This window comes from Spermophilus citellus, assembly GCF_964194105.1.
Source record: "Spermophilus citellus genome assembly, chromosome: 13".
Classification (NCBI taxonomy): Eukaryota; Metazoa; Chordata; class Mammalia; order Rodentia; family Sciuridae; genus Spermophilus; species Spermophilus citellus.
In genome coordinates this window covers 85,285,954-85,306,271 of record NC_138193.1, presented here as the reverse complement: position 1 = coordinate 85,306,271, position 20,318 = coordinate 85,285,954, and the positions used below count along the sequence as shown (strand labels likewise).

The window sequence follows — 20,318 nt, the reverse complement described above, 5'->3', positions numbered from 1 at the left end:
TTAAAAAAAAAGAGAGAGACAGGGGTTAAAATTAGGTAGAGAAAACTGATGGAGACCTATATGTTTTAAGGGGAAAAAATAGAAATTAATGTGTCATGATACTACACTTGTGTTTTGAAAATATAGAAAAGATATGAATTTAGATAATGCTAAAAATAACTTTTTGAGAAGTTGTTAGATGTTCAAAATAGTCAATTTTGGGGGGTGGGGTAGCGGGGACCGAACTCAGGGGCATTCCACCACTGAGCCACATCCCCAGACCTATGTTTTGTATTTTATTTAGAGACAGGGTCTCATCAAGTTGCTTAGCGCCTCGCAGTTGCTGAGGTGGCTTTGAATTTGAGATCCTCCTGCCTCAGCCTCCCAAGTGGCTGGGATTACAGGCGGGTGCCACCATGCTGGGCTAAAATAGTTAATATTTTAATCCTCAAATCACATAACTTTTTTTCTATAGAGCTTAGTGCATAATCCTTACTTAAGTCATCTAAACTTGTTCTTATCTGTAAAATAGAGATATTTTTATCATCTTGCCTTCATTCCCTTCAGACACAGTAATATTAAATACTCTTAATTCTAGCAGGAAAACAATGTGTTGTGTTTCTTTCTCATGTACATAAACCTATGCACCTGAAGACAAGAGTCCTCTAGGATCAACTGTAAAGCACTGTTGGAGGATACCATCTGTGCTTTTGAGTTGTTTCCATTTCCTAGCCTCACTATCACGTTTTCCTCTCTACCTGGGGCAAGCCCATTTGCATACAAACCTGTTTTCTCTGGACTATTCTAGCTTCACTCCAGTTCACTGCTTTTCTTTATTGTAAAACTTGAAAGCAGCAGCTACTTCAGTTGTGCTCCTGTGCTATTAAACTTTCTAGGCCCAGGCTTTTGCCCAGGTCATTGGGCCAACTCCTTATGTCAAGATCACTGACAACTTCCACATGGCTAAACACTGTCCCTCCTCAGTCATCTTACTTTCCTTAGCAAGTAGCATTTGATCACTTTTTCCTTCTGAAATAATTTCTTTATTAGGCCCTAAAGATACAACATACTCTTGGTTTTCATCTTCATTCTTTGGTGCTGCTTCCTCTTCCCCTTTTGATGCAAGAGAGTACCCCCAGGGCTCACTTTTGCTTAGTGCTCTTCCTTTGCCAGTTTATTCTCTCTTGCTTTGTGATCTTATCCAATCTGCTTGCTTTAAAATATGGTCTTTATTAAAGTCACTGCCAGTTTTATCTTTAGCCTAGACCTCCTTTCCAAACTCCATGGTAACATCTCTAAGTGCCTTCTTGACTTAAGATTTCTGATCTATTCATTGAACTTAATGTATCCAATCCTTTTTGCTTAACCATATCTTTTTCACCTCAGTTAATAATAACTTTATCCTTCCAGTTGTTCTGGCCAAAAACCTTGAAGTTATCCTTGACAGTTCTTTTATCCCACAATCAGTCTAGCAGCAAACTGGCTGTTTTCCAAATATAACTCTGACCTCTTCTTACCACCTCCACTGCTGTCACACCATTCCAAATCATGTTCTGTTGAGCTGAACTCCCTATTCTTGCTTTCAATCTCTAATTATTCTCAACACAACATCCAGAGTATAAATCAAATCACATCACTCCTCTGCTCAAACCCCATAAGGACTCTCGTTTCTCTAAACAGAAGTCGAAGTCATGATAAGGGCTTTTAAAGCTTTAAGTGACTGGGACCTGCTTAAACCTCTGATGGCAACTTCTTCTAGACCATCCATAGTCATTTCTCTCCTGACAAAAGCAGCCTCACTGATTCTTAAGATACATCAAGTATGCTTCTGCCTCTGGCCTCTTGAACTGGCTGATCCTTGTGTATATTCTTCTCTCAGATATTCATTCCTTTACCTCCTTCAAGTCTTTATTTATATGTCATGTTCTCTGTGAGGCAGACTGTGACCATCCCATTTAAATTTCACCTTCCTTGTCTCCTACAATCCCAGTCACCTTATTCCTCCTCCTCCTTGTTGTTGATAGCAGTTATAACATTCTAATATGTAATATAACCTATTTATTATGCTTATTATCTGTATCTTCTCATTAGATTATAAATCCCATGGTGAAATGGATTTTTGTTCATGGCTGTATTCTTAACATCTGAACTGTACCTGGAACAATAAATGTTTGTTGACTATTAAATAGTTACATGATCCCTTATCAAATACTTATTAAGGTCATTCAAAACCCATTTAAATGAAGACAAACAGCAAAGGAAGCTATAAAGAGTCAAAGCATAGACACTTTAGGATAAACCATCAACCTTTTAAAAGTTATTTAAAAGCAGACAAACTTTTAAAAGACTCTCATAACTTTAGTTACTATTTATTAAGCACCTGCTATGTGAAAAGCATTGTGTTTACAAGTTACCTCATAAAAGTCCTAAATAAGTCTATCACCTTCCCCAGCCCACCATCCCCTTTTATTGGTGCTGAGGATCAAACCCAGGGCTTTAATCATGCCAGGCAAGCACTTTACCAAATCCCCCACCCACCCTATTGACAAAAAATAGATTAAATAAGGTCTTCAAAGTCACTCATATAGTAAGTAATGGAAACAAGTGTCAGAAGGTAGGATTTCAATGTTACCGGCTTACTCTCTCACATCGATTCTTACCTTTATTGAGTTATTAGAGAAACTAGCTTCTAAATAGTCTATCATTTTTTTTGCCCTCAGTAAGTATCAAGCTAAAATGTTAGAACCGGGGGCTGGGGCTGTAGCTCAGTGCCAGAACACTTACCTAGCACATGTGAGGCATGGGTTCGATCCTTAGCACCACATAAAAATAAACAATTAAAATAAAGGCATGCTGTCTATCTACAACTATAAAAAATTAAGAAAAAAAACCAATAAAATGTTAGAATGGCCATAAATGGAATTTTTCTGGAATTGAACTCTTATGAAATCTGCGAAAAGACAGGCTCAGCTGTGGTGCTGGCTTTTCTTGAAACTTGGGTGCCCTTAATCTGTGATAGGTCAACATGACTAAAATAAGTAAAAAAGCAAATCACCTGATTAAAGCTCAAAAGTAACATTTCAGGAGCAAATTCAGCATCTAGTTTGACTAATATCAATGTTAACATTTGCCTATGGCTATTATGTTGATTACCTAGAATATATTTAGTACATGCCTGAATTTCAATTTATTTTAACAAATGAATCTGTTAAAATAAATGATTTTGTGCCTTTAAACGGGGGGGGGGGAATCAATTAATTTTAAGTATTCTTGAAAAAGCAGCCATCCAAATACCAGGAATCAACATCAAGTCAAATGATCTCAAATACTAACTGCCACATGAACATTTCACCAGGGCACACTTATCCCAATTTTTAAATAAGTAGTCTGGATCTCTAGGAATTCATTAATTTTTTTACATTATGTAGTCCACCTTGAATGATCTCATATTTGCAAAATTTTTTAGTTAAAACCTTAAATCCTATCTTTTCATGACAAACCTAGAGAGAATTCTGAGAAGTCAAGCTGCCTCATTCCAGCAGATCCCAGTTAAAGCTGCCTGTCAGGGAATTGTGCTGGTTTTAAACTTCTTTTAGGAGTACAATTGCCTTAGCCCTGTGAAACTTCACCTAGGTATACCAAGGTCACTTTACTAATTTTCATCCCAAAGCCCTCCCACTCTCTATATCGTAGGATTTGACACAGAATGAAACATGGAACCTAAAGGTTTCCCCAACATGATAAAATACAAAATATATCTATGTGGAAAGTATAATAATCTAAATGACCATTGCTAATAACTTTAAACATTCTTTCCTCTAAAATAAATATGTGCAAAAACAATACGCGTGTGGGCTATGTAAGGCATTTTTCTTTATTATTTTTCGGTTTATCTTAGTAATGCCAGAAAAATAACAGCCATTATTTTCACTTTAAACGCAAACCAAATACTGCTGCACACAAGAGTACAAAGATTACCTACGAACATAGTTAGGTACAAAGGCCATATTAGATATATAGACCACACTTTGTTCTTACATTGTAGTAAGACTGACAGAGCATTTTTGACAATTATTTTAGCAAATAACCGTGCTACTAAACAAAGGTAAATACACATATATATACACAGACACATCTCAACTAAAATTATACATGTCACTTTGACAAACAAATTCTCTGGTTGTTTCACCAGATATTTGTACCCCAAAGACCCCTGCCCTAATCCCACCCCCCAAATGCTGACTTGATCTGAAGAAAAAAATTAGAGATGTTCTTAATTAAAGGCACATTTGGCAGCTACTGAAAGTGGCATGCATCTGGCATAGGTGCGCTCTAAGCCACACCACATGTAACTTCCATCTCTTTCGCATCTTGACTCTTTGAGTGGTAATCCAACGTGACCCACCTTTAGCTAACTTGCTTTACAATTTTGCAGCAATTGGCTACTTAATGCACTATTTTCATTAAAGGCAAAAGGGAAATTTGCTCACAGTTGACAAAAAAATGCACTTTACGGTGTCAAAAATGGGAAATAAGGCATGAAATTTACAAAAGAAGTTACAAGTACTTTTGTTGTTTAGATCTGTTATGTAGACTTCATGCTTCTTAACTAGAGCTCAGCATATTTCACTGGCTCATGTATAAAGGATTAGGAAATGATTTTTAAAAAGTTAGTAATGAGATGTTTCAAGAGAAAAAATGTCAAATAAAGTCATCATTTTCCCTTATAAATAATTTTACTGCTTAATTCTCTCAGCCAAACTGATAGGAACCTTGTGATGTGTTTTTACTGGTAAAGATTAATGTGCAATACAACAGGACCTACACACTTGCACAACAGTCACACAATATAGTTGAAAACAGTAAGTAAACCTATCCACAGCAGCAGAATACCAAGAAATTAACTGTTAAATTGTTTCTGAATCTGAAGAAAAAAAAAAGGTTTTCAATATGTACAGCAGTAATTAATCAGGACAACTCCCCCCGCCCTTTGTTTTGCTGAGTGTTAAAAAAGCAATTTAAATTGTCATATTCAAAAACTATGAAATAAAATATTGAAGCTAGACTTGAGAATTATGACAAGATCACGTTCATAATACCAATTAATTTTTGGTTTGTATAAGGTAATTTTGGCTTATGAAGAAAACAACATTAAGGAAGAATTCAGAACCATAATATAACTCTCAACTGAAATAGTACTTGACTGTTTATTTGATTGTTAGGTGGCTTGCTCTTTTATCAACTCAGATCCATTAAAATATCCTTGAGTTAAGAGAACAGTAACCTACTAAACACATTATTTGATGCCTGACAATCTTTAATTAAGCAAACTTAAGTCAAACAAACTTCAATGTTTGTATATTTCCTGATCATTTGTAGTCTTAAAAGTACATTTTGAGAACTGGAAAGAATAAATAACCTGTCTTTCAATAAATTTAGAAAGATATACTTCTAATTCATTCCTGTGCTTAGATGTGAGAAGCTTCCCTTCCTATTATACTGGTTATGAGCCTACTAAGTAAATTCAACCTTGATCTATTCCCTTCATTTTGTGATTCCCCAAATAACAAAACACTTAGGAATATTTCTACTTCTAAAAGAAATTTTCCACATTTTGGAACATGGTTAACAAAATGTCATGCTGCATTGACTGCCTTGTAATGTCTTGCATTTTTAAAAGTAGAATTTTGTGATGCATTTATCTTCTTCCGCCACTTCTTGTCCCTGATTAAGTATGTTTTAGTTACTATTAAGGATAAATTTGTCAGCTAGTTAATGTTTCACATAAGGTGGTAAGGATACAGTTTTCTCATGTACACCTAAAGGGCATCCAATTGGAATTTTTCTAATCAGTTACCACTGCAGAAAATATTTTTACTCAAATGTTACATTTCAGAATAAAAATATCCTCTATCCACAATGCATATAAAACTGTTGCACAGTGAAGTGGTCTCCTTTGGGGAGAAATAGATTAGAACTTCAAATCTGAGTTTTTTCTTTTTGTAGCATCGGGCAGGTCAAAAAGGGGCCATTCACGTTATTGGAGGTTAACACACTGGCCAGGGAGATATGAATAGGTTCTACTGTGACTTTTCTCCGGTTCTCATTTGGAATATAGATAGGATAACTAAAAAGAGAAGTGACCAATAAGCCACAAAAATGGAAATCCTAAGGGCAATTAGGCTGGCCCAATAAAAAACTCATAGATTCTGGAATGTGTATCACAATTAATTATAGCAGCACTAGTAAGTAGGCTTAGGTAAAGATTTGTTGAATTAATGGTTTTATGGACACTTTCATCCAAGAGGGAATATGAAGTTAATTTTTAAGACATTTAAAAGAGGAAACATTTTGCAAAGAGAAAAATGGCTACCATAATGGAAATGGTACAGATACTAACCTAAAAGATTCAACCCTTTCAAATAAATAAGAAAGGACATGACTGGATGGACTGCTTAATGGTGATGCAATTAATATACTTTCTGGTCTTAAAGGACTATATACTGTACTATCATGACATATGTTTAATGCTCTAATAAATATCCAGGAAATTATTAAAGTACTAGATTTCCACTGGGGTGTAGCATTTCTTAAAAATGTCTAATGGTGTGGTTAACAGAACTGCTGAAATGCTGCTTCATTATTCAGAGGACACATGCAGATACTGATGAACCGATGACTCTAAGGATGGAATACTGCACATCTCATAGACCTTATAGTGGAGATTAATAAATAAAAACTTTTTCTCTTCAAACAGTTGCATGCATTTCAGTCAAGTATTGGACTCAGAAGAGCAGTACATATGCTTAATGAATAATCCATAGTAATGGTGCAGGTAGATGTTCTATTATGAATAGTTCAGACAAAGCAGAAGACCTCAAGCAAGCCAGAATGTTCAATATAAACCTTAACAAACTGTATACATGTTGTTTAGGAAATTTAAAAACCTACCAAAGTTCTGCTTAAAAGATATTCATTCTATTCTAACCAAATATTTTCCTACATGCCAAACTGCAACTTTAGGTCATTCTTTAAGATCAATACATATATCCAGAACTAGAAACCAAGACGTACCACAATACTTGCTTTTATGCTTAGTGTTCATGTGTGTTTCAACTGAAAGAAATAAGAATCGACCATTTTCTCCATATAATAATTTAATATATGCCAGCCAAACAAAGTATTTGTATCTTTATTCAATTAAATTAAAACAGACCTGCCAGGTATATTATATAACATTCACTATATACACACGATTTAGGCAATGCAAGGTAATTCTAGGTATGCTGATTACTCGACTATTAGTAAAACATGAATGGTGTCAGTGATGCCCAGCAAGTGCTCCATTTCACATTGAGTGCCCGCTTTTCCACAGTTATGATTAGAGGGACAGCCACGAGCCAGGAAATGGATTACCAGTAAACTTTTGTGGGGGAAGGGTGGGGGAATGACAATCTAGCATAGATTAACAGTCTCCTAACTGTAAATAGTATTTTTGACAGTTACATTTTTAAAAAAGTTCTTCTGTCATGTTAATGACAAAACTTCTCGTTTCAAGGCAACACCACCACATTTTATGTGTGTGTGTGTGTGTATGTGTGTATGTCGAGGGGAGGTGGGGAATGTTCTTAAAATTGGAATAATTATTCTTAAAACAACAACAACAACAAAAAAGTACCTCTTTGGTGAAGCCTCGGTACCCATTCATTTCACTGTAATAATCTGTAAACAGGACTGTGGTACAGTGCTGGGCCTTGATTTCAACAAGGTCAGGTACCACAGCCTTTCCTCACAGTCCTTTGAATGATTTCTAAGAAAATATTCTAAAGTAGAATAGTAAAGCAAAGGAAAACAAAGGAGGATAGTAAGTTCCCTGTTTAAGATTTTTTTTTAAAAGTGCATAACATTTTGAATTACAAAAACTGTCATCTTGTGGGCCTGCTGGACACTAGGCTGTTTTTTCCATCCCTTTAATGATAAAGATCACTTCACAAAGTGAGGACTCATGCTGGGAAAAGTCCCTTCACTCAATTTTCAGGTGCAATCAATTGTCCAATTTCTCTCATTCAGTCCTTCCATATTCTAAACTGGAATACCATTTCGTTTTATAATTATGTCTAGGTTAAAATTGTCTTATACTGCATCTTGAAGTAGAGTCATTAGTGTTTGGAGTTCTCATTTTAACTCCTCAGTGCTGGCACCTTCAGTGCATCCATTGCCAGCAATGGATTTGGGGCTAAGAAACTGTACATCCCAGTATAGAGAAACTCAGGAAGAATGGGCATTCTCCAACAGTGGTGGTCCATCTCTGTGCATGGAGGGGTGTGTATGCTCCCTTTTATAAGTTTTTGGAGGGAGTTTAGGGATATGCTGAGAAGTGCTTTGTCGTGGAGGAACAGGTGGCCCAGCAATGGAATGGAGGTCCATATCTTGTGTCAATGGTGGTGATGGCAGATGCCTTCTTGTGCCATGAGGAGAAGGGGTTTGAGGAGGAGGTGGTGGTGTAAAAGGAGAAGGGCTGTTTGGGAAGAAGGCATTGCCATGGTCACTCTTTTTGCCCAAAGGAGGAGGCTGAAGATGTAGTGGTGAGCTTGAGAAAACATCAGGTGTCCTCACAGGTTCTCGTGGCGGTAATAAAGGAGGGCTTTCTGGAGGGTCTGACACAGAGGTCCGGTCTGATAGTGAATATCGAGGTGAATAGGCTTTTGATGTGGGTTGCCTAGGAGGAATGGCTGGGGGACTGTCCAAGTGCTTAGACATAATCTATGAAAAAAGAATAAAACACTTTTATTAATAATTTATGTAGTACCACAAAAATTATATAAGTTGGGGCTTTCAAACATGCTATTGGCAGAATACTATATGAGGAACAGGCAATTTTGCCATGTTTAAATGAGATGTTCTATCAATTAATAGGAAAAAAAATTAATTTTGCTGATGTTTTTACCTGAATTTTTTCTCAAAATTTTGTTTGCTACTACTTGCCTAGCATGCATACTATTTGCCTATCATGCAATATATCATAATTTCTGATTTAGCATAAATTACTCATTTATTTTTCAGGTTTAACTTTTGCTATATTAAGATTTCATGAAATTCTGCACAGTGTCTTAACTAATCCAGGTGCTCTACTCTCTGGACAGCCTTTGGGTCTCTTCCCATCCAGAATTTTCATGAAACCCCCATTTAGAAGCATAACAAAAGGCTCAGATAAGTGATTTTGAGCATATGCTAATAAGATAATCTCACTTATGTTTCTTTACACAAAACTCAGGCCTCCTTCCTTCTCTTTTTTTCCCCCCATGTATGTGTATTTTTAAAGAACTGCTTCAGATTAAATTACTCTTTCTTTATAAAGTTTTTCTTTATAGTTTTAGGTTTATAAGGGTTTTTCAAACATACCAAATACCTATCTTTAGGAGAAAAGCAATAAACATTTCATATGCTGAATCCATAGTTAATCTTTGGCTAGTAAGCCCAAACACTCTGAAATGTTAACCTATCTGAGTGAGAAATAAACTAGACATAACCAGTGGTCTATAATGTAATTAACGATTCCAATGTCTGGATAACAAGATTTTCTACTTTACCTTAGATGGCGAAGATTCCGCTGGGGCAGATTCTGGTCTTCTTCGTGGAGGAACAGGAGGGGGGATGGGCACTTCATCAGTGCCCTTGGTTAAACTTATAGATGATACTGAAGCAGATCCTGTAGGATGTTACATTTTAAAGAAAATTTATGGGAACTTTATTTCACTTGTTCTTGAAATAGGCTTAGCTGGAAACTGCTTATATTTATTAAAATAAATGTGTAGAAGTATCAAAAGCAGCTTCATAAACCAATACTCAATAGTATTACATTTACTAAAGCAGACTGCTATAACAAAAGCATGCAGAAATTTCTTAGCAGTACTTTTAGAAAAAAAACCTGGTTATTTTGCTTCTTGAACAAAATAACATTCCCACTATTAATTTATTATTGGAATATTTAATAGGGTCTGATTCTCAGATTTCTGTTGGGATGGTAATTTGAAAACCTTTGAAATGGTAATTTTGTCAACTGTGTGATGGGCTCTTTTTTTTTTTTTTTACCTTTTTAGTATAAAAATTTCCTCCCCTTACTGGGTAGTCCCCAGAAAAAGAGTTTCTGATCTTAACCATTTTCTCCAAATGTCTCTCCCCAGCAGTTCTTTTACAGGTTGCATAGGAAAAAATCTGGGGAGGATCCCTCTCATTTTGCTTGAGTATAGGCTCTCCTTAGTGTGTGAATAAAATCAGGCTCATCATATATAATCCAAAAAATTTTAACTGTGATGGAACTACTCAGGATAACTAGGGCAGATCTGATAATACAAACAGGACTTACATGAAATCTAGTGAACCCAATTTAAGAATAAGTTGGTGAAATGGCACAAAAGAGGTAAGTAGAACTTCTAATTGGAACCTATCTTATAGACATATATGGTGACAGGGCATAGTGTCATCATAAGTAATTACCCTTTGAAAGACAACACTTAGTGTTTTGTTAGCTAGTTTATAAACACTATTAAAAAGATAAACTATACTTGGCAGGTTCTTTTTATTCCTTCAAGTACTAAAGCTTGTATTTTGTCAATTATAGAACTTAAAGAATACTTTATGTACCGGTATTATTCACATGATCAACATTTTGATCACCTACTTTATAAGAGTTAATTTAGATTATAATTAATGTTTTATTGTATACATTTTGAAATTATATGAAAGGGCAAAAAATATTAACCTGTTAGATTAAACTAATTACAATATTGGAATTCAGTGAACTGTTAATTTTCTTTAAAATTAAACCAAATAGCTACAATGGAAATTTATTTTACCTGTGAATATTTAGGCCTTATAATTTAAATAGTTACAATATAAGATAGTATTTCTTCTAAAGTCAAAAGCAGTTATTTGCCTACAGGGTATACTGTCACCAGGCTAAGTGTATTTTATAATCGAGACACTACATGTAGCTGCCAGCATTCCCATATGCGCATGCATGCTCTTGCTTTTTTTTTTTTCCCAAAGCTGAGCATTAAAATATATTTAGAATTCTATAGTTGGAAAAGAGGAATTGTTAAATATGGAAGCCACTTATTTAATATATTCTTCTAAAAGGAAATAGTAGTTTTACAAAAAGCATGAAAAGTATATAAACTTAAGTAAATCATTTATGATCAAAGGATAGCACAAGTGAAGGCCTCACTTCCAAGACAGTGCAAGCAGGTACCAGTGCTGCCAGACCCAAGGAGAGTGTTAGCAGGAAGATGAGACTTGTTTTGATTTTTAAAGCCAAAGCGAGAATTATGAGTCTTAAGCCAAATATACTAACTTGGGCCATGGGGCAGTGTAACTTGGATAAAGACGGTATCGCTGCCTGTGAAAGGAAACAAGAAAAGGTAGATTTTTTTTCTTCCATTGATATATTCAGCTCATCTGTAAAAATTTATTCATGATGAAAATGTTATTCTTGTCATACTAATTTCAAAGAATGCTGTAACAGTTTTAGTAAAAGCTCATTCATATTTACTTTTGAAAGGAAAAATAGGCAAATTGAATTAATTTATTGAGAATTTTGAATATTCCTTTTAGACTTACTACTTGATGTCATAATAATTAAATGAGAAACATTAATGAGAGAACTAAACTACCAAGACTTTTTAAAATGTATAAACCCAATTCAAGTGAAGAATTTAGCTGGACTTAGAAAATATGTCCTTTACTAAAGATTAGTTTGGAAATTCAAATTTCTGAAACAAGTAATAAGTAACAAACTTATTTATGTAAATTAAAAAAGAAAGGGGAGCTTCTTACTTATTACAGGCCTCTAAAAACTGTTCTTGGGGCATATATTCTCCTTACAGAATCTCTACAGCTTTGGCTATTAAAACAAGCTTGAGAAGAGTCTTTTTTGTTCTGTTTTGTTGTTGTTGTTGTTCTGTTTTCATAAACACTTTTCTAAAACTTCAATAAACCTTTGGTGCTTGGATACATTTTATATAGGAAACTCCCTGATAAATTTAGAATGTCTAATTTCAACAATAATTTTAACAAGAATTGAAAAGCAAAAGTCAGAGCTCCAAAATCATTAAAGTAGGAAAATTGAGACAGAAAGCTTAGATGACTTGTAATGGTTCTTCACCAGAATAGTTTTTGTTATTATGCTTCATATTACCAACACATGGACTAGATAATATCCAAGATCCTTAAACAATTCTTGTAAAACTAGACTGAAATGTTTTTTTTAAACTCAGATTTTCCTTTCTCTCGTTTTTTTATTTTTGCATAATATGCAATGACTCAAGTAGTTCCCCACTGTTTATTCAAGCTTATTTGTTCAGAAGGAGGCCAATTTTACATTCCAGGTTCAGCTAACTGGATGACTCCTGGTTGCTTACCTAGAAATTGTGGTTTTATTTCCCAGGAAGCCCCAGATTTAAATACTCTGTCCCATTATTTCTTTTCCATATGTACTTTTATTTATTTGGGACTAAGTATAGCAACCCAGCTTATTTTAATAAGTTCTCTTTCAGAAGATTAATTCACTTTTGGACCAGGGATGTAACTCAGTGTAGAGCACTTGCCTAGCATGTGCAAGGCCCCTGGGCCCAATCTCCAGCACTGCAAAAATAAATAAATAAATAAATATTTTTGCTCTGAAATTATAAGAAACATTTGTTTTATCAATGACTTTCTTCACAGTTATGCACCTATGACAAAATAGGGACTGAGGGGATATCCAGTTCCAGTGTTTGCCTACTTATAATTCTTTCCTTGAAAAAGAAAAATACACTTCCTGAAGATAAGCTTCAAGAACATGGTAGTACACCTAGTACAATATAGGTATATTAAAAAAAATACAAAGCTCATGACTGCTACAAACTGCAGTGTTTTTGAAACAATAATTATATATATGCACATAACATGTATATAGATGTAAACTTGTCTTTGATCATATTTATATATAGCACAGGCATAGTTTCACACTTTTGGTAAATTTGGAGCCTTATCTGATTTCTAACTTTAACTGCTTGGTTTCACTGCCTGGAAAATGCTCTTAAAAATTCTTTTCAAATTTTACATGCTATAATCAAGAAATATATGCTAGACATTCTTACTGGTCGTATACTGAACAAATTTGTTGATGATGACTTAGAAATTAAATCTAATTAATTTTTAAAAAGTAGTATTATTAAATTTTTTAAATACAAATTAATTTTTTAAGTACTCAATCTTGGCCGCACATTAGAATTCAATGGGAAGTTTTAAAAAAAATACAGATGCCCAGTTGCCCAAAATGCCAATCTAGCATGGGTTGAGCCTAGGTATTTTTTTAAGCTCCCCAAGGGACTGTATTGTATAGTCAGGTTGAAACCACTGTTGAAGATACTTCCCACTTTATAAAGGAATCATTCTTGAAAAAGAAATAAGCCTTTAAGGAAAAAGCATGGTTTAAATGATGGCTAACTTCTTAAATTCATCAAAGCCTGGTAATTGCAAATGTGTTTGAGGTTAAAAACTCATCACCTACAACCATCTTTCATGAAGAAGAGTCTTGCATTCCAGCTTGGAATGTTTTCAATAGATCTTTTTCTTGTCGAAGCTTCCCCTACTAAGGGATGGTAATAAAGTTCATCTCCAGCACACAGACCAGGTCAGACCTCTGGATCCCTTTCAGTACCAGGCAGTCTTTAAACAGGAAGATACCAAGGGTATTTTACCATTCTCCCCTTTGCAGCAGAAACAAAGCAGTATGTGAGTGGTTTTTCTTCTTTTCCCAGCCACTGTCAGAATCACCTCAAAGGTGGACTTGGTCAGGGCAAGGTGTGGCGTAGGGCTCCAGGTGTCAAGAATAACTGTGGCAGCACAAAATAGGTTACCAGTTCCCTTCCCTGTCTGCCTTTACCAGAAAGCTTTTAATGACCATTTTTGCCCATTCTGAAGTCATTTTTCAGTATGACTGTAAGCTTTCCTAGAGAAGACGTGAAAGTGCTTAGCAAGGAGTAAGATATGCAAAACACTGCAGAAAGAATTAATTATAGCTTAAAAGTAGATTATTTGGAGAAAAATTTTTAAGAGGAAAAAAAAGTAGTAGTATTATAACATAACAAATTCTAGTCAAACTTTGCCTTCTGACTTTTGAAAACTTTAGCAATGGGACTTTCTGCTACTTTGTATTGAGTGGAATGTGTTCAGATGACATAAGACTGCAGGCATGCAGCTCTTTCCTTTGAGGCCAAGGGAAAAAAGAAGGAAGATGCTGTCTAGTGGCAACACAGTGGGTAGCAAGTTGAGACTCTGATGATCCCCACAGCAGTAGATCTCTTAGCAGAAGTTGAGTCAAAACCAGGTGAGTACCTTTATTCCACATAGGCTACTGATAAGTTTTAACTAAGGGATAAACAGAGCACATGACCAGTTTCATATTATGTTGGATTATTTGATATCAAAATCACTTATTTTCAATTTTTACTAAGAGCAAAGGGAGTAGTAAGAGGAGTTTTCTTTATCATAGAGAAATTGAGAAAACCCTCAAAGCTAAGGTTATAAAGTCTAATTCCTGGAACAATGTTTTATCTACTTGTTTAGCTGTTTAAGTCAACATTGTTCCACTGCCACATACAACAAAGCACTGATCCAGAGCATTGCATTCTGGAATGACTTCTTCTCTAATGATTTAATGCTAGCAGAGCAATTTAATGTGCCTATCTCCTTCCACCGCCCCCCCCCAACCTCTTCCATTTTTAGTGACTTAAACTAAGAGAAGTAGAATTTGCAGTTGATGGCTTTCATATGGCTTCAATAATTCATTAGTTTGGGGATCCTTACAATATGGACTTAAAGCTGTTTGCTCTAGGAAAAAAAATATTCTGCAAATAGCTGATGAGTCCAACAAACAATGATTTTTGATCAAGTATACTGAAAGTGCTGGTTTCATTTTATTACTTAATTCAGGGATATGTTGAGTTGATGAGAATAAATGGGATTTTTTTTTAACCTAGGGTCTATTAGAACTTATAAAAAATATATACCTGATAGCTTCCTATGCATATAACATGACCCCATGATCCTCAGTTGTCCAATAAAGTCAAGACACAGTATTCTCAAGACAAATACACTTTAGATGGTACAAAGACAAGACAGACTGCTGGGTAGTTACAAATACAGGAAAAGAACAAATAGCATTCTGGATCAAATCTCAAAAATAATATTCCTCCAAAGGATTACTTAAAGTTGATTTTTTAGTTAGATTCTCTGAGATGAAGAAACCATAAAAAAATCTAGTTTTGCCCTTAAAGGTGCAGAGAAAGTATTTTATCTAAAATCAGAAAGCTTACTAGCAGACTGGAGTGACAAATCAGGGTCAGTACTTCTTGATTTCTGCCTCCATAATAATGTCATGCTGCCCCCGGTATTAGATCAAAGAGCTTGTGGAAGTAGTCAAGAGTGGGTTGGAAGTGACTGGATTCAGGTTTTGATTTAATAATGAACAAATAAAAAAAGATGATGTGTTCTTTAAATGAGAAAATTAGTGGCAATCTAGATTAAAAAGATAGCCTCATCTAAGGGCTAGAACTGAGCTGTACAGTTTTGTAGCCACAAGTGATTAATGAACATCTGATTGTGGCTTGTCCAAACAGAGATGTGTTCTAAGTTTAAATATTACTGAATTTTAAAGATTAGGGGGTGGGGTGGAGAGGAATGTAAAATGTCTTAGTAATAAATTTTTATATTTATTTCATATTGGAATGACAATATTTTTGATACACTGTATTAAATTTATGGTTAAAATTAGTTTCACTTATTCAAGTTACACATGCTCTCATGTTTCTGTTGGACAAGGCTGGTCTACAAATAAGCTGTTGAGGTTTGTATAGCTGTGCCAAAAAGCACAGGTAGCATACCAGCAGGCACAGCATGCCATCAGGGAACCATCAATAGGCTAAGGAAAGGAAAGGGTAGGTAGGACTTTAAATTTGATATACTGCAAAATTCGAAGCTACTGCTGAATCTGGAGAGGGAATGGTATACTTTGAATAATACTCAACTATAATAATTTTGTAGGTACTAACATTCCTTACAGATTTTTGAAGTGAATTTTGTTTCCGCTTGATAAAAGAGATGCATTTGGAATGCTCAAATAAAGTTTACCAATTTTACCACTAGGCTTTATAGTAAAGTATAATAAATTTAAAGACGACTATTTCAGCAGGGTTTAAAAAAAAATTTAAGTTACTGGAGTTTAGAATTTTTTTATTTTTATACTAATTATCTTTTGAAACAGTATATGACTTGTGTACAAGTTCACACACACAAACACACACACATACACACAAAATCACAGATTCTTTTTTACAACTAGCATCATAATACTAACAATTGCTTTAAAACACTTATAATTTTAGCACCTACTTGAATGAAAAGGGCTTGAATGTTCAGAATCAAACACACTGCAAACATCTGTGGTACTGGAAGCACCAGAAGCAGGAGGAGGTGTTAGTGGTGTTCTTGGAGAATTTGGTGCAGATGCTGTACTTTCTGTTTCACTTTCAGGGATCCTACTATAACTGATTTTTCTTGGCTCCTGCTGTAGAGGTGTGGGATGCCTCATGGTACCTGGTCTTGGGTTTGATGGACGAACACCAGGAGATTTTAGGGGGTAGCTGTATTTTTTTGGCTGTAGACATATGAAAAGAAACAATACTTAAAACACTGTGGTAGAAAGGAAAATTTTTGTACCGGGTAAAATTCAATGAAATAGCTTTGAAAGACATAAATCACCATTACGGAAATTACATAATGATTCAAATCAAAGAATCCAAGTTAAAGCATTATTCCATTTTGCTGAAACTTTGGTTAACTAAATTGTTAGGAAATGAGTTTCTTTAACTGAGTTAGTCCTATAAATACCAGAATATTTGTTACAAATTTTTCAAAAATATATTGTATATTTTCATGGTTATTTTGAGGTGGGGAGAGTACTAGAGATTGAACCCAGGTGTGCTTACCACTGAGCTACATCTATCTCCACTCCCCCCATTGAATTTTTTTTTTTTTTTTTTTTTTAATTTTGAGACAAGGTCTTGCTGAGTTACTTAGGCTGGCCTCAAACTTAAAATCCTCCTGTCTTAACCTCCCGAGTTGCTGGGATTACAGGTATGCACCACCACACCCAGCTTTTCCTTTTTCCTGGCTTTTAAAACAAACTCTTTTGAACAAATTGAATCTTGCTGAAAAAGTGAGGATCACCATCATGAACTATAGTACCTTACTATGCTATAATACAGTGATGACATTAAAACAATTTGGGCTATTTATAAATGCATAAAGTTGCTTGAGTTTTTATCTGTGTATATGTTAATTTTAAGACATTTTGCTTGCAGAGTGATCATTTCTTAGTGATATCACTGTGCCTCAGTGAAGCAGTCTAGATATATATTTCCAATTTGCTGTTTTTAATTCATTTTATTAAAAACTATTTTAGGGCTTGACAAATTTGCCTATGAGTAACTGCATATGCTTTAGTTCATAAACACTATGAGATTTATCTTGATCACTTAGAAATCACTTATGTTTATTTCCTGATTCTTGACTTTCTTATTATTAGGAGAACATATTCAGATCAGTGAGGTGATGATAATGTACATAAACTTGGCTAGTCACCGATAGTAATACAAAACAGTGGAACTACTGGAAGGTGTCTTTAGCGAAACCTGATATTTCTATGTGCTAATGACTTATGGTTAAAAGTTCTAATTATTACTTTTTTTAAAGTCCCAAGTAAATATCTTTCTTATAAGTGAATTAGTATAAATTCATTAAATTTCTGGCACTTAAAATAAATAACATTGTTTTTGGTTAAATCCAAGAATAAGAAAAAAACTTACATATTATGCTCAATTTCATAATTTATCATATCAGAATTTATTCAAATTAATATTAACATCCATTTATTTGGAACCAAGGGGAATATTCCTGGGTGTATTTAGTAAGGATTTCATTACTTTTCACTATCACATGTCCATTTCACCTCTGAATAATTTTATGGTAAACTAATCTACATAACATATGGTAGTGATGACATCACTAGATGTAGATGACAACTGCAAAAAGTTTATAGATATAAAAGAAATGTAGATAGATGAATGCTTACAAATCTTGGAAGAGGCTTAGGGTTCCGTGGTTCTATCTCTAGGGATTTGTTGAAGAGATAATCAGTAAATTCTTTCTCCATGCTATTTCCCATTGGATTCAAGTTTTCAAAGAATCTCTAAAATGAATGCAAAAAAATTGATATTCAATATATTAAGTTTGAAATTCATGAATATAATTTAGGAATATGACTTAAGAAAATTTGATTTTTTTTAGCTTTTATTTCCCTATTTCTCCTCTACAAAATAAACTTGGCTATTTTATCAGGCATTTTATACATTTAATAAGAATTATATATCCTCATAATTCAACTTACTTTGATATCTGATTCTACTCGTAAACAATAAGGCTGATTTTGGTACTGCTGGATCTCTCCTGTTATTTCTGCTACTTTCCTTCTTTTGCTAAAGTTTATAAGTTCTTTTCCATGTCTTTTTAGGACCTCAGGGTTGCCTTCTTCTGTTTTCAAGATATTAGTGAGATAAATTCCTAGAAGATATAATGAAATTGTTTCAAGGATAAAGAAGGAAAAAAGCAAGTTGTTTCTTTTTTCCCACATTAATTGTGGGCATATACACTGTACTCAGTCATCATAACTAAAGAATCAAGGCTCAGATTTCCATGCTAAGAAAGATAACAAGTTCAGAAAGTATCAAGAGAGTTTGTAAGTATCAAATTCTTCTATGAAAGACTTAAATTTTATAATGTCCTCGGAAATGGGGAGACCAAGTTCAAGTTTAATAAAAATCAATAGATTTTTCAGGAAGAATAACTAATTTTTCACAATCCTCAAATCATTGTTATTTGATCAAATCACAGTTTGGCTAAAGGAACTTTAAGAATAACTATGTCATTAATGGCACATATCTTTGGCAAAATGCTAAACTCAGAGGATCACATTTTCTGCTTACTCAATTCTTGAGGTCCCATAAGAGCTTGTTAGGATTTGCAATTCAGAGGTAATCCTGTTTGGGTAGGCTTACTTCATGGAAATGTGGAAGGATCTGCAAGCCTATCAAACATAGGACTGATATAACTCATGTATATTCTGGTCTTTAGTATTTCCAGATTTAATGTCAATCTGGTAGTTGAGCTCCTGTTTCCCCATCACTGCAGGTTGTGCACTGGGTGGGGAGGAGAATGAACAAAATAACAGGCACTTTAGCTGTTTTATCCAGTCCTCTGGCACCAGGAGCACTTTAGTTCCTTTCCTGTCTAGTACAAAGGTTCTGGAGCCAGCTCTTCTGCTTTCTACTTGTGTGATATTATGCAAATTGCTTAGTCTCTTTGTAACTCAGTTATCTCATCTGTAAAATGAAGGTAAGAAGGCTGCTGTGAGAAATAAATGAGAGAATTTTTATATGGTTTAGAATAGGGCCTGATAAAAGCATTAATTAGCTTCAGTTGTGACTGTTGATGCCATTATTGTATCTTGCCCTATTTTCGTATGTTTCTGCCCTCTCCTCCCAAAGTACTGACTGCTGCTTTGGGCAGAAGACAAGGGTCTGGATATCTGAATTCATTCACTCAAATAAAATGCATCGAGTTTTGGCTGTATGTCAAGTACTGCATTAGGTACTACAGATACAAAGATGAAAAAAAAACACAGTCCCTGATCCCAAGGGAGTCCAGAGCTTTGAATGTGGACCACTAAGATGCAATTTGGTAAGTATATTAATATTAATGCATAAGATGCTACAAGAGAATAAGGAGGCACATGCCTTATCCTGCCTTGAGCAGTGGGATTAGAAAAAGCATTAGAGATGAGGTGATGCTTAGAATAAGTCTCAAAAAGCTGAAGAGAAGTTTAATAAGTAGAATGAGATAGAGGGCATTCTAAAGCAAAGTAGTAATGTGTACAATGATTTGTGATGAAGCTTGGAAGACATAGTTAAGAGACAGTGTGTTGTACGGTATGGCTAGAACACAGGGATTTGGTGTGTGGAGTGGAAGAAGAGTGGCAGGATATGAGGGCAGTGGTTGTAAATACATCTGTGGTAGAGGCACAATTTGAATATTAGAATTTTTGGCCACATCCTTGAAAAGATTAAATGATGCAAATCAATTCAGAGTAAGTCAGCAATAATAATGATTGACATAGATGTCTGTTTTTTTTTTTTTTTGGTGTGTGTGTGTGTGTGTGTGTGTGTGTGTGTGTGTGTGTA

At 34.7% G+C, this 20,318-nt stretch overlaps 1 protein-coding gene across 3 annotated transcripts in view; it reads right to left on the bottom strand.

Annotated features, from left to right (window-relative positions):
* Positions 1–3,832: 3,832 nt before the first annotated feature.
* The window catches only part of SOS1 (SOS Ras/Rac guanine nucleotide exchange factor 1), a 119,266-nt gene continuing 102,780 nt past the window's right edge, over positions 3,833–20,318 (bottom strand). For all 3 annotated transcript variants that reach the window (XM_081263810.1, XM_081263811.1, XM_081263812.1), the window contains 6 exons: positions 18,470–18,642; positions 18,155–18,271; positions 16,414–16,678; positions 11,333–11,377; positions 9,570–9,688; positions 3,833–8,742 (listed from right to left, as the gene is read on the bottom strand). In XM_081263810.1, the coding sequence (XP_081119936.1) occupies positions 8,248–8,742; positions 9,570–9,688; positions 11,333–11,377; positions 16,414–16,678; positions 18,155–18,271; positions 18,470–18,642 (1,214 nt within the window). In that variant the 3' untranslated portion in view covers positions 3,833–8,247. The remainder of the gene's footprint in view (positions 8,743–9,569; positions 9,689–11,332; positions 11,378–16,413; positions 16,679–18,154; positions 18,272–18,469; positions 18,643–20,318) is intronic.